General features: G+C 45.6%; 1 protein-coding gene across 2 annotated transcripts in view; it reads right to left on the bottom strand.

Annotated features, from left to right (window-relative positions):
* LOC106742460 (FK506-binding protein 2) overlaps positions 1-26009 on the bottom strand; it is a 77088-nt gene that overhangs the window by 2896 nt on the left and 48183 nt on the right. Inside the window, exons 2-3 of one of the 2 annotated variants that reach the window (XM_014615396.1) lie at positions 4473-4636; positions 279-403 (exon numbers count right to left, since the gene is read on the bottom strand). In XM_014615396.1, the coding sequence (XP_014470882.1) occupies positions 279-403; positions 4473-4636 (289 nt within the window). The remainder of the gene's footprint in view (positions 1-278; positions 404-4472; positions 4637-26009) is intronic. The other variant, XM_014615397.1, reaches the window with a different exon arrangement.

The following is a 26009-nucleotide window of genomic DNA, read 5'->3' as shown; positions in this document are numbered from 1 at the left end:
GCGGTGATTAGTAATGCAACGAATAATTGTTGAATAATTTGTATCATGCGACATCAATGTTATATGATAATGAACAATGCTCGCGAAGACAGATGGACGATAATAATATTAGATTCTACCTTGGAATTGGTTAAGATATACGAACAAATTGCGCTGAGAGCGACACCAAATCCTCGGTGGATTTGCGGGGACGAACGTAAGGCCGATTCGTAGCTCTACAATTCTACGACCACCACCACACAAATGGCCCAAATGAAAAAGACTTAAAGTGATCTTGCCATTGCTCTCACCTCCTCGCGGGACAACTGGTTGTCCTTGTCCGCGTCGATCTCCTTAAAGACGTTAGCGGTTGGGGGCGAATCGCTAATATTCATGAGCTCAACTTCGAAGGTAAGAGTTGCACCTGAAATCAACAATGAATGAAATTACGGCGATTTATATATCTAAAGAGAAAGAGAGAAATGGAGAGGGAGAATTATGATTTGGCCTAATGTTTATTTAATAGATTATTATTACTATACGGAAAAACAATTCCGTCGGTGTAATTCAATTTTCCATTGTCCCGGGGACCAGGCGAAAATTCAGATACAGAAACTAAAAGATTCCTGTCAGTGATTTCCACTCGGTCAATTGTTTTCAGTTGTTTCAACCTAGTTTCGATACAGCTGAATATTCACACGAATGTTCATCGCAGTAACAGAAATATCACTTCTTGTCGACGGATTTTCATTTTTTAGCTTTCGTCTGGTCCCTATTTTGTTGCAAGAACCAATATTTGCTCTTTAAAATCGCTACAAAAGTCTTGTTTTCTTTAATCTTGTGTATGGAAGAAGTGGAATGTGGAATTGGAATCTCCGTAAACCAAATCTCCCTTCGATATTTTGAGCAGAGACATAAAATGTGTTTAACGATATACCGGCGAAGTTCGCGTCATGAAAATTTTAGATGCGATAAGATGCCCATTTCGCGAGTCGAAGGGCTTATCCAGTTTTGCAAATACTATTAATCTCGATCCGGCGAGCACTCGTAAATCATCCCTAAAGCGCATCGATCCGCCGTCGAGCGACAAAGCTTTTTACGCGTTCTCGCGGATGTACACGTGGAATATGCGGAATACGCGCACACTGGAGTGGACGACAAATCGAGATGCACAGGAATACACGGCGAGGACACGTGTACCTGCATACGCGGACACGTGTAAGGGAAAGGGAGAATATCCGCAATTGAATGCGGCTCGATTACGCATGCGGTGGAAACAAGCGAGATAAAGGAGAGCGTAATAAAGGAGAGATCGTGGAGAAAGGCGAAAGGAAGAAAAATGAACTCGAGATCCGAGCTGACGGCTGATATCGAGCACAAGCGCGCGCTTATAAATTAAATTACAAATTTAAATGACCGTGTCAGTCCGTTATCACGTGTCATTTCGTCCGGAACTCGAGTTGCGAATGCGAACGCAGTCCGTTGCCCTGAATAATTCGCCGCTGTCGATATCGCCGATAGGTTTGTCCTTCTTTTTTTCCGAAGCAGCGCCGTTCTATTCGGAGAGACCGAGTTTTGTCACCCGTTCTCCCCCTTAAAAATACATCTCGATGAATTTTTTTACATATCTACGCGATATCTCCGTAAAAAGGTCATGATCGTTTTTCTTAAAATCGGCGTCAGTTACATCCAGCGATTCCGATACAGCGGTTCTGAATTAATCGGCCGTTTTACGTATCGCGTTGGATGAATGAATCCGGAAACCGTCCCGCGGCTATAAACTCAACCGTGTCGGGCATACAAAAACGGTCCGTTCTTTTAATATTTCGTAAAGTACAGAATGACGCAATAATTATAACTATTTCGAATATCTTCGAGAGATAAAAATATCTGATTAACGACCTGCACAATAAACCAAATTTTGCACTTGTGTTAAGTCGATCTTTGTTAAACTTTTTGTGTTAAGTTTCTAATATATCTGTGTGTTAATTTCACATATTTGTTTGTGTTCTTTTGGTATTTTGTGTTGAGTTAATATTCATGTAACTGTTAAAGTAACATACAAATAACATACTTTATATTTCAGTATCGATTAACGTTATATTAACTAACAAAAACGAATAACGTATATTAATTTCATGTTAATTTTTGACATAATATTTGCGTTACTTTTCGATATTCATCTTGTGTTATGAGTCAACGCAAAAATTTGTGTCGACCGTTTTGGGACATGTAAAATGCGTTAATTTTGACACGACAAAACGTGGAAAATCTCACTATGTAGATGAAAAGATGAAAACAGTTCACATCTACGGAAGACATTCGAAATGATGACCATTAATTGCACTTTCGGCTGAATAAATTTCTCCCCTTTCCTCGTATTTCGAAGACGTTTAAGGTGGTAACATAGTTATCGCTTCGCACCGCTCCCGCAGGGTGGTTCCACACACAGAAGACCGAGGAATGTTACACTTAGTAAATAAATAACAGAAACGTCGTGAATTGTATGTCGCGTGAATAACGCGCGGAAGAGGAAGCAAGGGAAGATCGCAGAACACGTAGTTAAATTGAAGGCTCGAGCCTCGGACTGAGGATTAATCGTGCGCACCAGCAAGCACACGCACACGCGCGCATTCGGCTGATCGCTAATAACGTCGCGTACAGAAATTCGATCGCCAATAACGGCGCCTATAGATATCCGAAATAACAATGACCAGCAAATTCGGCCGGGGGGCTAACGAAGTGCTCGGCATGGGAGAATGCATACGGGCGCCCGGCACGTCCAGCCATTAATTATGGATGGTCCCGTCGCGATTAAGCTGGCCCTAATGAAATATGGCGCTTAATTATTCACTATTTAAACGAGTGAAATTAATACGGCGAATAATAATGCGCCGGCCGGGGTGTAACGGCCGCCGCCGTCGCCGTGGAAATTGGACGTGAGAAATGAAGAGAGATGATGGCATTTAGGCGCGAATACCGGCGCGAATCTCCGCCGGTCGTTTCCCTCCGAATGTTCCCTCTCTATTGCGCGAGCTCGACTTATCGCAACACGGCGATAAATCGAGCGCGCCGGAAGCGCGCAACAAAATTAGCGCTTGATTCGTACGAGCAAATAAGCGCGCACGCGCGCAGCGGCGAATCTAAAACGAGGTTGCCGGGTGGATAAAAAAAAAAGAAGAGGGAGAAATTACAGAATTACAGAAATTACATTCAGAGATAATTGCGTTACTTATATTTACACCGACGCCTTTTAAATCGCCCCTCCGCAAACACCAAACGAAGCGTGCTCGCGTAATTAGCAATTAGCGCAAAACAGAGAGAAAGAGAGAGAAAGAGAGAGAGAGAGAGAAAGCGGCGATCGAACGACGCAAAAGTGCGATAATCGCGAAACCGCCGCGGAACGTTCGCAGTTTCAGCCGGCTCGCGTATCGATTTCGAATAAACTCATGGATTCCGTATTTAAAAAGTAATTAAAATAAACGGCAGAGAAGGCGGGGGGGACGGGGCGTAACGGTCGATTTATCTACGCGCGAGTCCCCAGCGAAATAGGCGAGCCGTTCATCATTGTTGATTCCGCCGGTCGCGCGCAGAGAGCCGTGCGCGCAACGCTGCTCAATTTAATGGTTGATGCTTTATTGGATTTCCGTGCAATTGCATTTTTGACTTCGATTCCGTTACTAACGACTACCCTTGTATCAACCTGCCTGCCTATCCCACCACCCTTCCCCGTCCCCCGGCACTGTGCGAAGGGTAGGCTCTCGCCCATCCTCCCCCCCGGGTTTCCCCTCATCGCGTGGGCGGCTGTGCGAGCGCGCAAAAACGGTGTCCCGCGTGTAATTCGAAAAATGCCCGTGTCAGCGTGCCGCCTTTTAATCGCGATCTACACCGTTGCGGTCCACTTGATTCCCGTGTATACACACCCCTCGGCGCGCGTCTCGATTGGCCGAGGAAGTCCGGAGGGCAATTAGAGAAGCGTCCACGGGGCCGCCTCGCGAAATTACAGCGCCGGCCATCAATTAGCGGACACTTACGGCGAATTGAAAAAGTTTCGGACAAAAGGAACAATCTGCGCGCCTCGACGCGCCCGGCGAATAACTCGCCCGCCCGATAATGATTTCCGAAGTGCGCACGCACGGAAGAAAGGAATGAACTCTGCATACAATACTATTGGAATTTAGTTACTTGAAATTTAGTAACTGGAAAGTTACTTGAAATTTAGTAACTCAGTATTAATTTAGTTTCCGAGCTGTGATAGCTAAAAGTTAGATATATAAAGAATTAATTAAATTAACTAAATTTCAGTGAGAATTTTCAGATGTGGAAGCTACTTTTTTTCCGTGCGGGAGAATCGCTCGGATAGCATAAGACAACGCGTATAAAACGAAACGTTAAATCAGACGGTGATTAATCGCGAATAAGGAGAGAGGAGAGCGAGGAGAGAGAGAGAGAGAGAGAGAGAGAGAGAGAGAGAGAGAGAAGGGTCATCGTACCACCGGGGATCACGTTTCCGGCGCCCTTCTCGCCGTATCCAAGCTCGGGTGGTATCGTCAGCTTCCTCTTCTCGCCCACGCACATGTCCAGGAGTCCCTGGTCCCAGCCTTTGATGACCTGTCCTACACCCAGCTGGAATGTGAACGGTTGATCTCTGTCCAAGCTGCAACAAGATACGAGAGCGACTTTATTTAGCACTGTGCATTATAACATTTATTTGGCGCATCGTTTCCTTATTTCCTACGCGTTTTCTTATTTTTCCATCGCGATATTAACCATGAAAGAAACATCCACGATTTTGACGCTGACATCGTAGATAACATACTCTCTCAGCCCTACATCACGGAAAAAAAGTAAAAATCATGATTCTCTGCATTTTTTAATCATTGAATGAATTATTAAACTTACTACCAATTTTTATTTATTGTCTCTGCAGACTGGTTTGTGTTAAAATCGATCCTTGTTAAAATCTTTGTGTTAAATTTTTATCATATTCGTGTGTTGAATTTTCTGACTAATAGAAGAAGAGGAACGAAGTATAGCACAAAACGTGGAAATGGCGAGTAAAAGAAAACGTGCATATACCTCGTAGACCCAACATGTTACCGTTAAAGTTAAAATTAAAAGACGTATCATTTTCATCTTTCCCGGCGAATCAAAAAAAATAAAAAAATAAAAAAAGAACGTGGAAAATTAATTTCCCTCGCAATATCCCTCTCTTACAAAATAGAAGCGCGGAAGTAACGCCCGTCAAATGTAGTCGCCGCAAGAATTCCGCAGGAATATTAATCACGCCGAAGTAATTCGCATCCTTGCGTTTAGTTGCCCGTTACGACTGGAGCCTCCTCCACCTTCTTCCGCGCGGGGCGTAAAACGCGCTTTACGCGCATTATATCGCGCCGGTAACGGTAAACTCCCCCCACCCCCTTTCTTTCTCCCCCTCTTATTTCAAAGCGAAGGACTGAAACGTTTGTCATAACAAGTTCTCGACTTGTTCGCGTCGAGGAGTTAAAAGGCGACGGCGCGCGCAAAGGTGGAGCCGCCACGGCGGACTAATTGGAAAACGCACGCCGAACAATCGAGCCCCATTTCGCCCTGCCCGCGAAACTTTCGCCGAGGAATTCGCCATTGTGCACCGCCCGAGTGCAGTTCGCGTGACTGCGCACGATATTTCGCGCTAAGTCGCGAATGGCTCGGGTTGCCGCTAGAGGTGTCAATTTGTCGAGCTCTATAATGGAGAGAGAGAGAGAGAGAGAGAGAGAGAGGAGGGGAGAGGGTTGAGAGGGAGGAAAGGATTGAGAGAGGGGGGAAGGAGTATACATCCACGGCGTCGACGAAAGCCGACTATTTCCCGCGTCGTCGGCGGAGAATGCGGAACCGGCTGGAAGTAAACTCTCTCTCTCTCTCCCTCTCTCCTTCCTTCCTTCTCTTTGTGTGGATTGCTTCTACCAGGAGGGCCGCGTTGGAGGCGTCTCAACGTGCACGTCGCTGATGACTAAAGGACGTCGGACGCGCGCACATACGCGAACTGGAAGTAACGCACGGCAACGTGCAGCCAGGTGCAGTCAGGTAGAGGATCTCGTGCGCCAACGCGAGCGTACGCAAGGAGCAATATGCAGGTGTGCGCGGAGTGGAGCGACGCGGATATTAGACTTAAGGGCCGGATACGCGTGTATCTGTGTGGACGCGGCGCGCGAGTTACGTAAACTCGAGAATGCGAGGGAAACTTGAGACCGAGGGTGAAGAAAGGGAAGGAGCGGAAGGAAAAGTAGGAGTGGAAAAAATGGAGAAAATGGAGAAGAAACGGAAAGTCGCGGGAACGACCGACGCGACATCGCAGTGAACGATACTGCCGATCGTCGTGAGGTTTTTCTTGCATTTTCTGTACACCGTACGCGCTTCTATATCTCTGAAATCATTTCAGCGAGAACGCGACATAAGCGAGCACGCGCAGAGGCGGATTCCGGAAAAAAGAGCGGTTATCGCGCCGGGGAATCCGGCAGACTTATTTTCGCGTGGGACACTCCCGCGCGGAAAATGCGCGATTAACATGGATTCCCCCGTCCTCACGCACCTTTTTAATGTAATCTCCGTACTCTTGTACTTGGGGGATGCACAAGCTCGTACAATGCACGGAGATTACACTGAGAAACGCCGCTACGCCACGCGGCGTACGCGTCCTTTCATTCCTTTTCATTATGCACGATATCCTCTTCCCCCCTCCTCTTCTCTTCTCCCCGTTTTAGTATAAATGCTTAATGAAAACGGAAGAGCGGAATTATTTTCCAAGTAAACAGCAACGATGCAATGTAACTATCCCCCCCCCCCCTCACTCTCTCTCTCTCTCTCTCTCTCTCTCGTTATTTTTTATGTCGTTTGAAATTATTCAGGTGGAAGAATAATAATAGTACGTTTCTGATACATGTTTGATTACAAAACAGACGTGACGAGGAGAGACACAATGATTTTATTTCATTATTTTAATCGTTATATCGATTGTTATCGTTCACGTTCATCATTCGTTGCTAGCTCACTGAAAGAAGGATTTGGTCCCTGACAACAACCCGAATCGAAATTTGAATCTTATATTAAGTCTTCAAGTGGAGAAAACAGGAATAAATTCCAATTTATTAATATCAAAGAGGGAACTAATATTGCAGATAAATTTGCAATTCTATTCTATTCTTAGGTCTATATTAAGTCTTCAAGTGAGGAAAATGAAAATAACTTCCCATTTGTCGTATCAAAGGTGCGCAAAAGAAGACCTTTGAAGATTTAATGTAGAATTAAATAGACTTGATGTAGAACTAAAATTTCAACTCAGGAAATTATTTAATCAAATCTGAATAATTCCCGATGTTGCAAGTTATTTCCGTTTTCTCCACTTGAAGACTTAATGTAAAATGTAAAACTTCCTTTTCAGAATCGAAGGAGCACTATTAGTATTCTTTTGATGCTATAAATGGAAAGTCATTTCCGTTTTTTTCCACTTGAACGCTTAATGCAGAAGTGAGACAAAACTTCGACTCGGATTCAACTAAATTGTTCGGTCACTGCAAGCAAATCATTTAATACAATATATTGTACTGCGTAGTATCATATATTACGTACAATGTTCGATGATAAATGATTTGGTTGCAGTAGGCGAACAATTTAGTTGAAACTATTTAACCAAATTTCGGCAACTGTTACCAAATCCTTCTTTCAGTGTTGACGTATCTCGCGTTACCGACGAAATATCCGCAAGGGCGAGCTATAGACTCGAGCTGGCTTTCTTGAATTCTTGAACTCCATTCTGCATGACTCGATTCCATTTTATCAAGATACATTTTAACTGCAAGTAGGAAAAACGATATTGCGATATCTCGAGTACGCGCGTACGCGGCAACATTATCGGGAGGCGCGCGCGATCATTTTTCCCGTTGCCCTGAGTACAGATGATATAGTCAATTTCCCCGGCGTTATTGGTTTTCGGCCTCACTGCGAAAGGCGAGGTCTCCGCACCATGAAGGGAGATTACTTCCACGGCGACCCGGCCGTATTAATAAATAACGCGTTATCCTGCAACGTTAACGTGGCCGATAACGCCGCCGGCCGCACGCTTGCGAAGCCGTGTATTCGTTTATTTTCCCGATAAAATATCTACTCCCCCTCCCCCGCGTCTCTTCGCGCGATTTGCAAAATCAATCTCATTATCCATTGTTTATCTAATATTTAATAGCTAAAGGCCAAGTTTATCTCGTCCCCTTTCGATTCGATATGATCGATACACATAGATATTCACACACACACACCCACACACAGAGGCGCGCACGCGCCACGCTGAGCAGCATTATTATTCCATGCAGTTTTACGTACTAGACTCTATCGAAAAACATTTTCCCCCGGCGTCTCTCCCCCTCGGCATCCGCCACCGCGCTATCGTGGGACAGTAGTTTTTTTTCCCCGATGAGCACAAGCGCGAACGATATACACTATTGGCCATTGGTGCATTATCGGCTCCCTCGGGTAGTGTACACGACATTTTTCAATGGAATGGATATTTCGGGGCGCGGGTATCGCTCCATTATTCGATAAATAAGAAATGCCGGCGACTCGTGCCTTCGCCGATGCGACTTGCGCGACGAAGAAATTCGGTCAGATTCGCGGGAATCGGGACGATTCGCGCATTTTTCTCACAGCCGCGAGCCGCGGAGAGAAAGGTCGGATCTTCCAGCCCGTTTCCAGCCACCTTCGTCGCTACATATCCCTTTAGCGTAACTGCCAGGCGACGATTCGTGCGCCGTTGTTAGAGCCGACTCCGCGGCTAATTGCATCTGCGCGCGCGCGCCCTTTTGCCACGTCGACGGTGTATTTAAGTACTTTCCAGATACTCTCGAGAGTTTCCGCGCGTGAACGCGTGCCGCTCCGTTTTCTCCCCGAGTTTCCGCCAACTTCCGGAAATGTTCCGCCACTGAACGTAACGGCACCTCCTCCTCCTTCCCGTCGTCGACGTTGTCTTGTCTCTCAATGAGCGGTAACTGTCTAATTATATTACCCATCGCGCGCTGTTAACGCATCCGTGACACTATATTAAGGTGGTTAAGGCCCGTAAAATCATTTTCTTAGGAATACTTTGAAATTTCAGCTGCGTATTAATGGCGATATTATTTACATGCCTTTAAAGTTTAACTTCGTGTTTATAAAGGCGCTACGTATCTTTGAAGTTTAGATTTGATATTTAATAATTACATTCTCAAAACTGTAGCGAAATCTCATGAAATTCTCGGTTTCATATTTCGTTTATTGTAAGGACTTACGATATGTTAATACTATGGGGATTGCTAAATTGCGCTCCGGTGCGTTCTCTCTTTTTGAAGAACGCCGGCGTTATCTGACCGCCTTATCAAAATTGTTCACCGTCGGGAACTCGACATGCAGTTAAGTAGACGCGATGGACGGCGCGGAGTGCCGAGGGAATTACGAATTACACGGGTCTAAATTACATCGGGTAAGGACGGAGGATAAGAAAACCGAAAAAAGGCCAGGCACGTCCGAGTTCCGGACGTACGACGAATAGACGTTCTCATGAAATGTCATGAGCGAGGAATAACGCTCGAGTGCGAGAACGAGCGTGGGAGCGAACGAGCGACAGAGACGCCGGGATCGCGCGAGAGGGAGGAACAAGATGCCAGGGGGAGGGGGGAAGGCGAAACAATTGCTCTGGGACTTCTGGCCACTGAGAGATAAAAAATTCCGAAGGACCGAATCCCGTTGTCATCCTTCTTCCAACATCTTCGCGCGTGAGCGCTCCGCGAGCTTTCGTGCGTATCGCGGTGAGACCGTTAAATATTCAAAGGCCTCCTCTTTTCCACTCTTTTTTTCTCCGGCCGCACGTACGTGCGTTAATATGCATCGCGTAAAATAAACATGCTGAGTGTGGCGAGAGATGAACGAGTAAGTGCGATTTAATTCACGGAAAAAAGCCCAGAGTTGGTCCTTTTATGAAAAATGTGAAAAATTTCGCTGGCGTATGATTTCGCGCAATTAACGCGAAAAAGAAAGAATTAATTCATTTGACAATTCCTTGGAAATCAAGAGCACACGCGCGATTAGCTCTCACTTTTCACGGGTCTTTCGTGATTCCGCGATTTCATTTCATCCGACTGACAAACGTAATATTCGCTATAGCTGTTGTGGGGCCCAGCTGCGAGTCATAATGCGTTTGTTAATATTCCGCTGCGAGAATTGACTAAGGCCGCAGCCACCGCAGGAAAAACCGATAGAAACAATAGCGACGAGGGAGAAAGAGCGGGAGGGGCAGAAAGAGAGAGAGAGAGAGAGAGAGGGAGAAATATCGGTGGAATGAGTAGTAGGGAGGAAAACAGGATGGAAAACGAAAAGAGCAAGAAAGGACGAGGGCGCGAAAAACCGGCTAGCTTCCCTCCACGATGACATTTGCATATACTCGCGCGCAGGTGGAGCGCGGCGCCGCCTGAAAACATAAATCGTGCTACACACGGGGATTCCGAGCGGGGGATGAAAGAGGAGCGATAGAGATAGTAGGATGGAACGCGGGAGGGGGGAGCGGGAGGGATAAGCTAGATCGCAGAGAGCCAGAAATAATGTATAGACGACGAGGGACAAGACTGGCCGGAAGAAAGTAGATAGGGATAAAAAGGGAGGGAAAAAGGGGAGGACCAGCGAGAAGAATCGTTATCAAAGAATATCGTCCTTTACGCCGCGACGATCCTCGTTAACATATCAAAGGGCCGCGGCGATATTTAAATTTATTCCTTTCCCCTGGTAGCGGCGGGGGCGCGCGTGCAGTTCCTTTGCGCGGTTTTATGTATCGAGGATATGTTATGGAAGCCACGACGACGACGATGATGACGACGACGATGCGTGGTCGTGTATTCGTGGCAGGCGAAGAAAGAGAGAGAGAGAGAGATAGTGGAGGGGGGAGGGAAGAGGGAGGAAGAGGAGCCAAGAGAGCGTTCTCTTTGAACTTCTCATAAAGGCCCGCTCGTACTACATCTCTGACGAAAGCTCGTTTCTCTCGTGAAATCCATTCTTATCCCTGTCTCGACGATCACACGGGGCGCTTTCCACCGATACTCGGCTCCTCCATTGTCCGCCGAGCTGATAGAGTGCACGCCAAGAGGGTTTATTTTTTAAGGCGGCCGGTGAAGAGCACCGATTGTTCTCCGAGACGTTATTCCTTTTGCAGAACGACGGCATTGTGCTCTTACATTTATTATATCGCGATATCCTTCAATATTGTATACATCCCGCTAGTCCGGTGCGCCGCTTTCGATGCTGAAATCGCGTCGACACGATTGAAAAGCTCGATCCTGTCTGCGCGTTAATTCGATCACACATCTGCGCGCGGGATTCTTGAATTTTCGACGTGTGGACGTTCAAGTGTCGTAAATTTATGCACATCTGGCGGAATAAGAGAGTAATTGAAGAATATGATTCGCTTCGCAGCCCCTGGTTGGAAAAAATGACGAGGGAATTTCTGGCACTAAGCAGTTTTAGGTTTGTCTCTCGTACGCTGAGGAGCTTGAAACGAGGCGCAGCACGAAGTAATCACGGTTGAGTCATGCATGAGTTATTAGGCGTAATGTCTCATTTACGAGGCACTGTTAGTTACATCACTTTTAACGGCCACTCACGCGACTCTCGCCTGAAGTGTCGTCGCCATGCGAGAAGAAACGAGCAACAACGTAAGAATTTACTACGCTATTAAGTGTTGAAGCCTCGGCTGAGTTCCGACCCGGATATCCGGTAGTGTTTTCCCCCTTCTCTTTCGTGCGCGACGTAACGTCGTTATAGCACTTACGTTCCCACCGTAAAAGAATGCCATTTACGATGGGCTGCTTCCATACGTATTAACGTCTGCCGAGCGTTGTGTCGTTCATGTGTGAGGAGGAAAGAGAGAGAGAGAGAGATTACGGTTTTTTTTTTACATATTTCGAGATAATACTCTTAAATTATTCTATTGTATTTATACTTGGTCTGTTCTAAACTGAAATATTGTTCCGTAATTTGTCTCCTTATCAACATGTTAAACACCGACTTTTAAGAATGGCAGAATATAAATTGGATAAACCAATTTCATACTATTGTCATAACTATCGACATATTTTGTATAATCTTAATCTTTTTTATTTATCCTTGAAAACCTAACTTTATTCTTGAAAGGAGAAGAATTATATTTGATCTCGTCTTTGTATTTCTTGTATTGAAAATTATAAATGGTTTTGCCGATTGCTGTGATATATTGGGACGTTTTAGGTTTCACGTCCTGCCAAAAATATTTAGACACATTCCAATTGTTCATGTTGAAGTTCACAGAACATGATTTGCTAATTTTATTTCTATAAACAAACTTTGTATCTTAGTGAATCTGACTTAATATTAAACTGTTTTGATGATGTACCATCGTCCTTCGAGAACTCACTTCTATAAATCCTTCCATTGAAACATGAATAAGTATTTCAATTATAACTTTGATTTAATGAATAATTTTTATTACTTTGATTAAATCAGCACCTATGTAGCTAAAAATATAATTCGTCGCGCACATACACATACATACACCTTTCGTCCCCTTCTCGTTTGCTCCGGTATAATTAATTTATCTCGCGATTTACGTCACTCCGTTAGGCGGAAAGTTCGGGTCTGCAAGTCGGTCAACGGCGAATTTATCGATCCTTCCAATTCTGGCTGACGCGCTCGGCGAAATAGCGTTAAAGCGACTTGTGATGCACTTGATGTCTGTCGCGGTGGGGCACGTTTCCTTCGCGAATAACGGAACGCATTTCACATCCACGAGATAGGAATAATAGCCGGTTCCATCTATCGCGAGGGTGAGCGCGTTCCTTTTACGTTCCGACGTCGGTACGTTGTAAACTTTTTATTGTGCCCCCATCAATTTGAGCCGCTATCGCGCGCAGGATATCGATCTATCTTGACGTGAATACAATGCAGGTCGAGGATAATCCGCCTGGCGCGTCCATTGCCGAAACGGAAGGAAATCTTGCCTATCCATATTTCTACTTCATCGTTGTTTACGAAAGATACGCGGGGGATATAGAGATATACGCGCACGCTTGTCTGAAATTAATCCCTTTCACTCTTGTGTCAACATCGAATCGCCGGGACTTTAATCCTAAACTGATAGCGTCGAATTTTCGGAGGAAACAGAGTCGTATGAAAAAGTAGAAAGAGATCAAAAAGGATCGATTCCAAGCGAGCGAGGAGCACACGCGTCTCCAGCAGACTTAATCCTTTCGAAACGAGCGGCCCATTTCTTCCGAGCAGGCGTCAAATTATCTTAATGAGATAATTATCTCAATAAAATCCGAAAACGCTCCAGGGGGATCCTCGGGGATGTTGATCAAGAGGATCGATCGCGTTGGGGTCGCGTGGGCGCGCGCGATCTTTCGTCTTACTTTTGTTACTATTTGATTTTCCAGCAGATTTAATCCTTACGAAACGAGCGGCCCATTTTCCCAAGCAGGTGTCGAATTATCTTATCAAGTTTCGAAAGGATTCAATCCGCCGGAGGATCTGCTGAAAAATAAGATAATAACCAAAATAAGACCGCAACACGATCGATCCTCTTAATCAACATCCCCGGAGATCTTCCTCCTCCCTGAAGGTTTTCTTTAAAGTCCCCGGAAACGCGATGTCGCGTCCGCGATATCCATTATGACGACAGTTATCCGGAAAATTCCGAATGATTAAGAGCCGAGAAGCTTCCAATTTATCGNCCCCCCCCTCTCTCGAGGCATACCGATGCACCGGCCGCGACGTAATGCGGAGGGAATTCCGCATGAACAGCCTGATAAAGCGCCGCCGTCGCGGCGCGGGCGTTAAATGCAGATTAGACCCTGCGCTCGGGCGTAACGTGCGAAAAAGTGAAAACGCCGGTCCCGGGACGAGTGCGAGGACGAGAACGACGGAGACGACGAGGACGATCCGCCGGGGGATCGGCCCCATCGAGGGCTCGAGGGATAAGTAAGAAGGGCCATTTTTCAGTGGCGGCGCCTTATCCGGGACACGGCGACACCGTGTAATACCGTGGCGGCGGCTTATATGCATTCATAAGATATTCATAAGATCCCCGCGCCTCAATTCTCGCGGGCGACAAAGGGGCGGCTCGACCAACCGCTCTGGTCTCCTCGCATAAAGGATCCGGGGGAGTGGTGGTGGGCACTACACCGGCGGCGGTGGCAGCCGGCAGAAACGATCTTCTCGCACCCTCCGCGTCCTGCGCGCTTTCTTAAGACTGGCCGAAGTTCCGTCTCGGGAAATTACTGTGAACTTTCGTACAGATTGAAAAAGTTTTTCGAAAAGTGTTCCGATTGTGTGTTACGTGTGTGTATATATCTGTATATAAAGGGAGAGAGAGAGAAGGGATGACACTGTGTCGCGTTTCTCGCGGCGACCGGGAAGAAAACCGCCTCGTTGAACTTTTATCGCGACTCGTCGCGGCGTCCTTACTTTTCTCGTTCGCGCGCGGTCGCGAAATGACGGAATTACGTCGGACCGGTAGCCTCCCTTCCGACCGGCTACCAATAAAGTTTTATACTGATTAAAAGATTCCTTTTTTCCTCCCCCGTCTCGGGAGAGCGTCAACTTCGCGTGGGCGCGCGCGATCTTTCGTCTTCGAATTCTCGCCGGGTTCCAGTTCTTCCGACCGCCGTTACCTCCTCGCTTCTCGGCGATGGAATGCAGAGCCATCGTCGTCCGATGGCAACGGCGCCTCCCCTGTCCTCCCTCCCTCCCTCCCTCTCCTTTCCTCCGGAGAGATCGCGCGGAATTATCTTAGCGGTCGCGCGGAGCCGCGCGTCTTGTTGCGAAGTTTTCTTTCACGAGATTATTATCGCGCTCGCGCGCGCCATAATATCGTATAATGTGAAAGTCGTATAATGCGTTAAGATTTGCGGCATTATTCGAACTTAATCTTCTTATTATGCTATTATGCTGCCAGAGCTCCTCTTCCACTTTATGCTTCTTAACAGCTTATAAAGAGAGAGAAGGTTCTGCAAAAAAATTCCAACTTTTACTCTTTACTTTAAGCCGCGAGGTAACAAGCCAGGCGCTTCTCCGTTCCGCGACGATACCAAAAATCCCGCTCGTTATCGTCATCGTGAATCGCCGGATCGGTCGGTCGCCTCGCGATATTTTCAACAGTGTGTCGCAGCGAATTTTCGTCGGAACTTTCGCGAGCGTTATAATTTTCCCTTATATTCCAATTGTGTTTATCATTACATTATCTGCTTATCGAATCATTTCATAACCGGGGTATGTGCCTGCGTTTCAGTTTCCAAGCGGAATTCTCTCACGGAAGGTAATTCGGTTAATAATCCGGGATTTAAGCGTTTAAACCGATCGGTTCATTACGTCATTTCTCTCTCTCTCTCTCTCTCTCTCAAACGCGCACGCTTCCCCAACGATGCAAGCTCGAACACTTCGCGCGCGTCGGTCAGTCACCAAAGTGAGCGACCGTGAGCTCGAATCGCGTCGGATCTCTTAACGGGTTAAGCAGAAGTCTCCTTAACACCCCAACTGGTGCAGCGGGGATGCGGCGAAAGTGGTACAGGATACGACGTCGTCGTAGCTCCATGTAAATTCCGCTCGCTCGGCTCGGCGGGGTGGCTTAATGCAGATTTAGGTAGATCGCCAGCGCGCTCGTGTGCGCATGCGCACGGCTCCCAGGTTCTCCCCAGTCTTAGTCTAATTAATTTATAGACTGCACCCTTATCTGTTGCTGGCGCCTACTCCACCGCCACCGGTTGGCTGGGACGGTGGTCGGGGGCGTCAGCGAGTTGCCCTAAGTACGCCGGCAGGGAACCCAGGTACCGTAGATCTGTGCGGCGATAACGCGTTCTTCCTTCCTCGCCCCCTCCCGGCCCCCTCCGGCAGACTTGGGCCGAAAGTTAGATGAGAAGGTAGGTCGACTCGTGTTCGCGTCTGGGAATCGCAAATGACTTCCGTGGCCCCGTGGTCTCCAGCCGGCGTCCTTGCGCCGGATCGTAGAACGTCCCCAGCCACCAACGTGGCCAGTTATCTCGTTGCCGTTCGCGCCGCTCCATCAGACGCATATCGGGACGCGGGCGACTCACAACTGGCAGGTCGGCGCAGAATCGTGCCCGCAGGCTTATTCTCGCGCATTGCCACGCAATTGAATTCCTTGGCTCCGTGTGCGAAACATGCGATGAAATTTTTAATCAGAGCAAATCTGCTATTTGTTTTCAACGGGAGAATTAATTAATTTCACTTCAGAATATTTTACAGAGGTGGAATTAAATTTAATTAAATTAAACTCGGTTGGTTTTTTGCAGTATCATTCTAAATTGTATCCTTTGATTTAGATCGCGATGTTAACCGGCCGGGTTATTTATGTTGTAAAGGATCGTTCGATGACGATAGCTTCAATTGGGTCTTTCATGTTCTTCATTCTTTTAGTATATTTTTATATTATACACGTGCCACACGTTTCTTCCGCTGACGTGAGAAACATTGTTTTGAACGATGAGCGCGACCGCAGGCACTGCGCGGGACTGAAAATAGAAGTTAAAAATAGGAGACTATAATTTCAAGGGATACAGATGAAAGATGTCATCTTCATTTGCGGATATCTCAACTTCCGAATGGTCAATAGTTTTCTACTTTACAGACGTGTAGATAGTATTTCCACCAATATGCAGAATTTAAAAGGATTTCGGAGACAATGGACGGATCAGCTACCTTTAACCGTTCTTCTTTCTCGAGTGGCGCGCGATTGTACGAGACGGAGAATGCATCATGTTAACATTTAGCTACAGCGCACTTTAGATGACAAGTGTCCGCTGTATACAGGACGACAATCGCTAGACGGTCGCTATGGTGCAGCACGAAAATCAATGCTGAGCACGCAGCTTACGCATCCGATGTACGACGCGATATTCATTTGTTTCTATCGACACGTACTAAGCGATACGCAACAATATATTTTCGTAGAGACATCAATTCAATAAGAAAATAAATGCGTTGTGTCGAATCAAATTGATTGGGTGAATGTATACGTCCTTCGTAAAGGAACATCGCTTTCTCAAGACGTACGTACACGCCCTGCGTGAATGAACTTTCTCAGGGCGCGTATGTGCGCTTTTCGTAACTGCAAGGTTCAAGAAGGAAGGAAGAAAATCTCGTTCGAAGCAAACCGATTATCGCACTGACAACAGGCTATATATATATATATATAATTATACAACAGGCATATATATATGATTTTTTTTTTCGGTTTTCGTTGATAAATGAAATTATCGCCTGTCACGGCTGCTCTTTTATATCGGCGTGAAAAATTCCAACGGGCTGCATCGTGACTCCCGGTCGCCAATGAAAAAAATCATTTGGCGATTCCGAGGCGCAACGGTGCGAGGCGACGTGCACCGATGCCGACGCCTGTGTTCGGCGTCGTCGACGATGTCGGTGCCGCGGAGCGTGGGCGCTGGGGCTCGTTAGATCACTCGAGCACCCTGTGAACGTTGTTAATTGCATCGCGCCGGTGAGCGTGCACGCACCGATTTAGTTTATCGCTCGGCTTGCCGGCGCAGACACGAGGACGACGAGGCGACGACGACGACCACTGCCACCACCACGATACCGTCGGTGACGATGACGATACACACGCGTTGTCGACGATGTGTGTGTGTGTGTGTGTGCGAGCGGGAATGCGCGCACGTTGTGTGCGGAATAGGGAACCAATCGAATTTTTCTGGGAAATCTTTGTGGCGACGCGCGGTAGAATAGGATTGCGGATAAACGGAGTATTCGGGCCGGGAAAGCTCTCATACGTCGCGGGAAATGCATTATGATTGGCGGCGAGAGATCGGACGAGATCGTCGTAACTGATGGAAATTGGTTTTTTAATTGGCAATGCGTGCCCGAATGTTTTTCGTGGAATTTCAGCCCGGGCACTGGGTTGATCTCTACAAGGTAGAAATTGATGGGTAGAAATGGAATGCGGGGAATGAGGAATTTTTTAGCGGTCGCCGTGTGCGTACGGCTGAGCGGCCGGGGCGAGAGTGCAAGGGGGTGAGAATAAACGTCTCGCGCGAGCTGCGATTTTGTCATTTCTCCACGGAAATTGTCGTTGCTTGTTATAAGAAAGCGTTAATTTACGGCGGTTCCGTCGTGCGACGAATTCGAAAATCGTTGGAACGAATCGCAGGGACGTCCATCGAGGCATTTTCTGGCGAGCATCGCCTTGTGAATTTCACGAAGTCGCGTCGGATTTGCGCCAGGTTCACACCGGTGTGACGCCTTCCGAACATCCCGGAAATAACGAACGAACGAGGCAAGGTCTCCTATAGCTCTATTTTTGTTACTTTTAACGACAATGTCGTTATCGTTACGTTGTCGATGCGCAGCTTTTCTACCGTGCCTGTGCAACGACAAAGATAACAACACAGTCGTTAACCCTGACACCAATATGTTAGGCCTACGAGACCTACACGCGTTTTCGCTTACCCACTCTCCCACGTTTCGTGTAAAACGCTATATATTCTACTCCTATTCTTCTATTATTCAGAAAAATAGTTCGGTCCATGTGACCACTGCTGTACAGCAGAAACATCTTGTACTTGTGTGAAAATCGCGGTCTCTGTTAAAATGTTTGCGTAAAATTTTTAACCCTGTGTTAATTTAACATATGGTATTTATATTATCTCGACATTTTGTATTGTGTCGATATTCAAAATACACGTTAGTATTAAAATAATATATTTCATATTTCAGTGCCGATTGACGTATTAATTTTGTGTTAATTTTTGACACAATTTTTATGTTACTTTTCAATGTACTCATCTTGTGTTAAATTTAACACACAATTTTTTTAGAATAGACCCACTGGGACGAGAAAAGGAGATAAAAGAGGAGTATTTTTCTTCGCGATAATATCGTGTGATATTTTACATCTGAGCGGGGCGTTAAAACGTGCGATTAATTGAAAGGAGCAACATGCCCACTGAATAATCTCGACGAGTCGGCCTCCTCAAATTGCGCGATACGATCGATTCCGCGCGATCGTTGTAACAGCGTATACGATTGATATGAATTGGAACACAGGCGCGGGATTGGCACACAGCTCGGCCGAGGTGTCCGTAGTGATCGTAGCCTCGAAAATAGGGTGCGGATCAGTTGTGGCGGCGCGGCGGAGGCAACGGCAGATAGCACTGCATATTTCATGCTGCACTGTATGTAACGTGATGCACGCCCCGCATGGGAAATCCCGACGCCACCGTGTGTCCGAGTTTCGCGAGTCGCGCAAGCCGGTAAAGCTCGTCGTCCATGGCAAACGGTGTCACGGAACCGAGACGGATTCATTTTGTCGCGCCGTCGCTCCCCCGGCGCGCTGTTTATCCATTTTTTTTCGCGTCACGATGACCGGCCGGATACCCCAGTTACGCTCTAATCGCTTAATCTGTTTTCAACTAACGTCGAGCCACAACTTAGCAATAACGCGACACTCTAAGTGGCTTCGCTTATCGTGATGCTCGCGATTACTTAATGACCACGGGATCGATATCTTTTGTATGGAGTAAGTATAGGTTGACGAGTGAAATCAGAAATTGGTAAGGCGATGATCACTGGTCAGGTATAACGGAACGTTTTGGTTTAGTACGATTTCATATGATGTAATACGATTTGATACAATGCGATACAATTACGCGATTGTATAACTCAAGCAATTATATCGAAAACGGTCCAACGCATAGATAATCGTAAAAAAATCCAGAATATTAATCTTATACATTTGTATGAATGATTGTGAAATTTGTTCCATCATTTGCAACCTAATGTTTCGTGGCATAAAACAACAGTAAATATATAATAAGTGGGAGAAATAAATATTTACCTGTAGAATCTTTTTTCTTTCAGTGCGCCGGATCGGAAATTTTATCGGCGCAATATTAATCGGCACTCCGAACGTCTTTTAATTTAACCGTGAAAAAAAAACGATTTCGCCGAGTTAAAAGATCATTAAAGTCCCAAGTAAAACCGAACTCCGTTGGAATTTCATTTGGACGCGCGAGTTACCGGAGAAGTGTAAACTTACCGAAAGTTATGGTAAAATAAGTTCGGCAAAGTGTAATTTAATATCGAGGATTAATAGGTTCCAATCCTGCCTGTTACCCGCAAACGTCGCTCGAATCACAGCGGCGGCATCGCGGAATTCATTGTCGTTAAATCGGCCGGAACGCCTCTGTAATTTCACCCGCCGGCATTTCTTTCTTTTTTTTTTCTTCTCCATCGCGAGAGTCCATCCTTTTTATTTCCACCGGACTAATTAGCAAACCCGCGGCAGAAAACTTTCGCAGAAGTACGAAAGGGAGAGCCCGTTGAATTCTGCTTCGTTGAGCACGACTCGAGAGATGTGGAAGGTGACGACGCTCAGCTATAATTTCTCGTTTCCCTTCGGTCCGACCACCATCGGGAGGGCAGGTGGAGAGGGAAAAGGGGCGCTTCGATGGACATCGAGAGACAAAACTGCCTCCGACTTGCTATTCGAGCTACCCCTTACGACGCGCGTATACCAGGGTAGTTTTAACCCCCTCCGACTGAATATTAACCCGACGTGTGTTTACCAATCCCGCGGGGTCTTCGTATGATGAAGTCCGGCGAAATCTTCCTGAAAACAGGAAGGCAAACCCATTTCACGAGATCAGGAGCATCATTCGAGCAGAAACATCCGCAGGAGCGTCAGATCAGGACGTCGGCGGGAGGGGTTGGAGAAGGTAATGGATTTCTGAAAACTTTATTCCTTCAGGGATAAGAAGAAGGGAGGGGGGAAGGGGTAGACTTGGTGTCCGCCAGGGAATATGAAGTTTCGAGTCGCGGAATTAGCGGCTCTCTAATAGGTCTCGCTGAAAGGCTCGCATAAGGCCGAAAGTTTTCTGTTCTAATGGACAAAAGAAGTTTCCTCCCCCTACTTGGCCGAACAGCCGAGACTTAAGAAGAACTGAGAAAAGGCTCCCGGCCGGGGCGGCGAGGAGGCCGAAAGTTTTTCGCGCGGTATCGCCAGTCACCAGCTGACGGGACGAAAAATCGCGCGCGCGCGAATTTCGTGTGTGATAATAAATTCGCACCTACGCGAAGAGTACGTGACGTCCGGGAGGCCCCCGGCGATCTCACCGTTGCTTCTTATCACCTCATCAGGAAGTTATAACGTGAGTGTAATTAAGAAGAATGACCGAACTTCCCTTATATTCTCTTCACATCGTCGCTATCTCGAGTCGTGAAACAAACACCGGCTATAGAAAACGACGGTATCTCGACGATTGCACGCGCGCTTGCGCACGACGACGGAACGCGACGATCCATCAAAGTGTATCGCGCGTTTCGACTGTAAAAAGCGCCATTATTCCGCGCATTAATGCACCGACTGCAGTGACGTTTCTCTTCCTCTATTTTTTCTCCCCCTCCCCCCTCCCGCCCGGCAGATATAGATATCACGAGAGTTATTTTCGCGGAAAATGTCCGAGCGCGGAAAACACGAAACATTTTCGATTCATAAATAAATACGTTCCGCGCGCGGGAGAGCGTAAATCACTCTTACGCTCGTAAAATATAAAGGGCGATGTGGGAAAGATAGATGAAAAGTTGTCGATGAAAAATGCACGAGCGCTGTCTATTAAAAAAACAAACAAACAAACAAACAAACAAACCAAAAAATAGGGAGAAAAAGGGGTAACGCGGGTTACCGTGGAACGAGGGAATCGACTCGCGCGGATGACAACGGCAGCGATTGTTCCGAACGGTGAAAAATCGACTGGATTGCTATTCCACAACGTCGCGGAAGGTATTTTACTAGATAGTAAACGGATCAAGTCTATTCCGGGCGAGGCCGGCCGCTGTTAGTGACAGACTAATTACTGAAAGCACGAGTATTTTTATTGATACAGCCACCGATACTGCGTCTGACACATCTGGGTATAAAAGCGGAAAATTAATTTGTGTACACAATGGCGCGCGTCGTGTGTGTTTGTGTAAGACCTGCCCTCCGCCTGTTCCACGGCTGTGTCCCGCGCATGTAATCGTGCACGCGTTCCCGCTGGCTTGTTCATTCGCTCGCTCGCTCGTTCGCTTTTGGTCATTTCTGTCCGATTAAATTTAGTTTATCGGAATCCTTTAAATAACGTAAAAAAAATTGACGGCACGGAATACGGCCGCTGAAGCAATTTTCCGCGATTAACGAACCAAATATTTATTTAAAAATGCACTGAAATATTATTTCACGCGGGTGGCAATTTCGTTAGCGAAAATGTGGGATTATACTGCGCGTTGTTTGAATGTTCCACGGCGAGACTGAATTTCGGGAGACAACGTGGACGGGAATTCGGAAACGCGTCATTTTCTGGCGTCGCAGGCGAGAGAATAAATCCGAAAAGCCGCTCAGTCATTTCACTCGTCGCTGGATAAATCGTCAAGCGAGAGTCACGGGCTCGTCTGGAAACTTGAAGAGTAGAACCGAGACATATAGTACGCGTTTCACGTTTTTTAAATCGAATTTACGCGAATTTCGCCAGGTTGAGAACCGAAGCGGTTTTCAGGGCCTTCGGTGAATATCGAGGCCGGTCGTGGCGATTTTTCGCGCGCAACGACACAGCGCCGGTGCAATTTTACAAAGCTAACGGAGCGATGCAATTTCAACGTCCACTGGCCACCATGATTTTCTCCACCCCGGCCTCCCCTTCTCCCCCCACCTCGTCATTAAATTTATATTTGCCGGGTGACCGGGGCGCGAGAAACGTACGAGCGAACAGACCAGCGAACGACCGCCGTTTTCGCGAATAAAACTGATATCCGGTGTGGAATCAGTTTGCCCAGCTCAACGAATATTATCTACCGGCAGCCCTCCGACGAACTAGCACCGCCAACGCCAGAAATCGAAACGGGGACTATACCAGAATTCAGTGCAAATTAGAAGTTAATTTAACGTCAATCTATTAATATTAATCAATTAATGTTCCACGCGAAACATGTAACTTCCATTAGTTGCCCGTAAAGCATCAATAACTCCACCAAATATCTCTATGGCAAATGTCAAATAGACATCTAATGAACATCCATCCATAATAGATAATCCATGATCCACGGTCGATGTAAAATCTATCATGGATATTCAATAGAGATTTATTACGTATGAATGATCTGGAACCACTAAAGATATGAAACAGACATTAATTGCAGACGTAATACGCAACGAATTATTTAAATATGCAATCATTCCTTACATCTCTCACTAGTTTACACGTAGGAGAGCTTCAAAGTACTCTATAAAAGCTTTAAAAAAAATGTTAATAAGGGTTCCAGAAAATGTCCACATTCACATACAGATCCAACTTCCTTTCTTTCCCAATTTACATATATGTATCATATAATATCGTATGTATTATATTATATTATGCTTTATTATATGAATAAATATGTTTTTATTTATAAATAAAATGTTACATACATAATATTATTTTATATCGTTTATTATATTATAAATATATTGTATTATAAAAAACATACACACATATAGGCACGCGCACACATTTTATCTTTCATTATATTATATCATATTACATTGTATCATAAATTGTATTGTATTGTATTGTTTAAGTTTAAGTTTTCAAATTTCCCGCCGAAGATTCGTGCCACTTCTTCGCTCATTATATTCCCCTGACACCAAAATGTGAAAATTTGGGAAACCAGCTTAAATTTTCAAATTTCCCGCCGAAGATTCGCGCCACTTCTTCGCTCATTATATTCCCCTGACACCAAAATGTGAAAATTTGGGAAACCAGCTTAAATTTTCAAATTTCCCGCCGAAAATTCGCGCCACTTCTTCGCTCATTATATTCCCCTGACACCAAAATGTGAAAATTGGGGAAACCAGCTTAAGTTTTCAAATGTCCCGCCGAAAATTCACGCCACTTCTTCGCTCATTATACTCTCCTGATACTTAAATGTGAAAATTAGAAAATTTTGTAGATTTGTATCAGGAGAATATAATGTACAAGAAAGTAACGTCCTTTTATTCCTGAGATCTCTTCAATTATCATGTTATTCTAATACTAATGTTCGAAACCCGAACAATTAGTGCAACTCAATGACAAATCAGGCCAAAATTGTCTTTCAAGCAAGTAATATAAATCAACGACAAGTCAGACAGTCGAAAAATTTTTCTTTTTTGTAAATAGTACAAGTTAATGACAGGTCAGACGGTCGACAATTTTAAATTTCTCGAACGATATACATTGCTATAAGAAATGATTGAAAAGAACGACTTTAAATAAAATAAGAGAATATTTTAATATTATATTTACTGAAAAAAAAATATATATATATATATAATAGTTTTAACATAATATAGCACAATAGTATACAATACATTATAACATATATATAACACTGTATATTACAATATAAGAAAATATAAATAAAAAATACAATATAATATAACATAAAAAATATAATATACATACATACATAATACATTTATGTGCATGCGCGCATACGTGGGTATATCAATTGAAGGAAAATTGGATTCACATGGATATATAAAACATATTTTATTAAACAACATATCTTATCAAGCATAGATGTAAAATAGACATCAATTAGAAATGTAACGAATTATTAAATCCCTGAATAATCGTTTGCATTCCTAACCGACGTGTTTTCACATCTATGGAAAATTCAAATAACATCTGTGTTAAAGCTTCAATATAATTTAACCATGAGACCTGCAGAGAGATCCATACATAATAGATCCCTATTATGAATATCCATTAGATGTTCACTTAAAATCCGCTGTAGAGACAGATTTCTTGAGAATATTCTATAAACGTCCAATACCGGCTCTGTTTCGTGCAGGACATTAATAAATTAACAGATCATGCGGCAAAATCGTCATTGTCTTTTTTTTTTAACGCGGCGGATTCGTATCGTGCGACGCCGTTTGCCTTCATTGCTGGCCACGGATCGTCATTTTTTCTTTCTAACTTTTCTCTTTTTCCCAATGAGCCGCACACGCGCCATCTGCGCGTTAGGAACAGGCCGTCTATCCTAGAGCGGTGCTCGAGTCGATCTTCGTCGCTTCCACATCGGCGCGGGATGAGACAATTCAGGAGGAAACAAAAAGAGAGCGAAAGAAGGATAATATCCGAGGTCTCTCCATTCGGTCGCGCACCCAGATGTGTAATTAAAAGTCACGGAATTTGCGTAGAATGCCGCCGCCGCGGTTAGAAGGGAGGCGGCCGAAGAATTCTGCCGGTTCCCCCTTGATTATTTGGCCGAATAAAAGTGCAGAAATTCGCATCACGTGGCGCCGGTTTGCCTCCCGCGCTATCTCCCGCGGCTGGAATGCAATCTCCTTTACAGCGTGCACGCATACATCGCGCGAGTTGCGAAGGTTAATGAATTTCATTGCGTTTTTAGTTTCTCGTTTTTCTCCCACCATCTCTCTCTCTCTCTCTCTCCTCTTCGCAATTAGCATCACTATCGAACCGATCGAACGTTGCAAGCGAATTGCGCGCGCCGTTAGTAACTTTTGTGAGTATTTCTCATGTCTAGCACACAAACGCTATCGTCGAACCCTATCGGATTTCCTCTCGACGCCGCGTCGTACGCGCCGCACTCGTTATTACGAAGTTACACCCCGTTACGAGATGTCGAATGAGTGAGAGAGAAAAGGGGGGGGGGGATGCACGTAAAAAAAAAGTATTCAGGCGGAATTGTTGACTGGCGACGCGACTCTCTTTTTATTTTCTTTCGCTTTTTTTTTTTAACGCCGCCACGTGAAGTTTCCATTAGACGCGTTATTATTACTCGTTCGACGAATAAGTCCGTCCGCGCGTTTCCCGGTTTCCCGTTTTTCCGGCTCGCTCGCGGTATCCGACCCCGCCGGCAAACGTCGCGCTATTTATAATCCGGAAAACGACGCCGTTACGCTCTCGTGCGTCCGATGAAAAGTGAAATTTATGCGCACGTGTACGTCGAATGCTCTA

Source organism: Dinoponera quadriceps, unplaced genomic scaffold, assembly GCF_001313825.1.
Source record: "Dinoponera quadriceps isolate SergipeBrazil2010 unplaced genomic scaffold, ASM131382v1 scaffold113, whole genome shotgun sequence".
NCBI lineage: Eukaryota > Metazoa > Arthropoda > Insecta > Hymenoptera > Formicidae > Dinoponera > Dinoponera quadriceps.
This window is presented reverse-complemented; position numbering and strand designations above follow the sequence as displayed.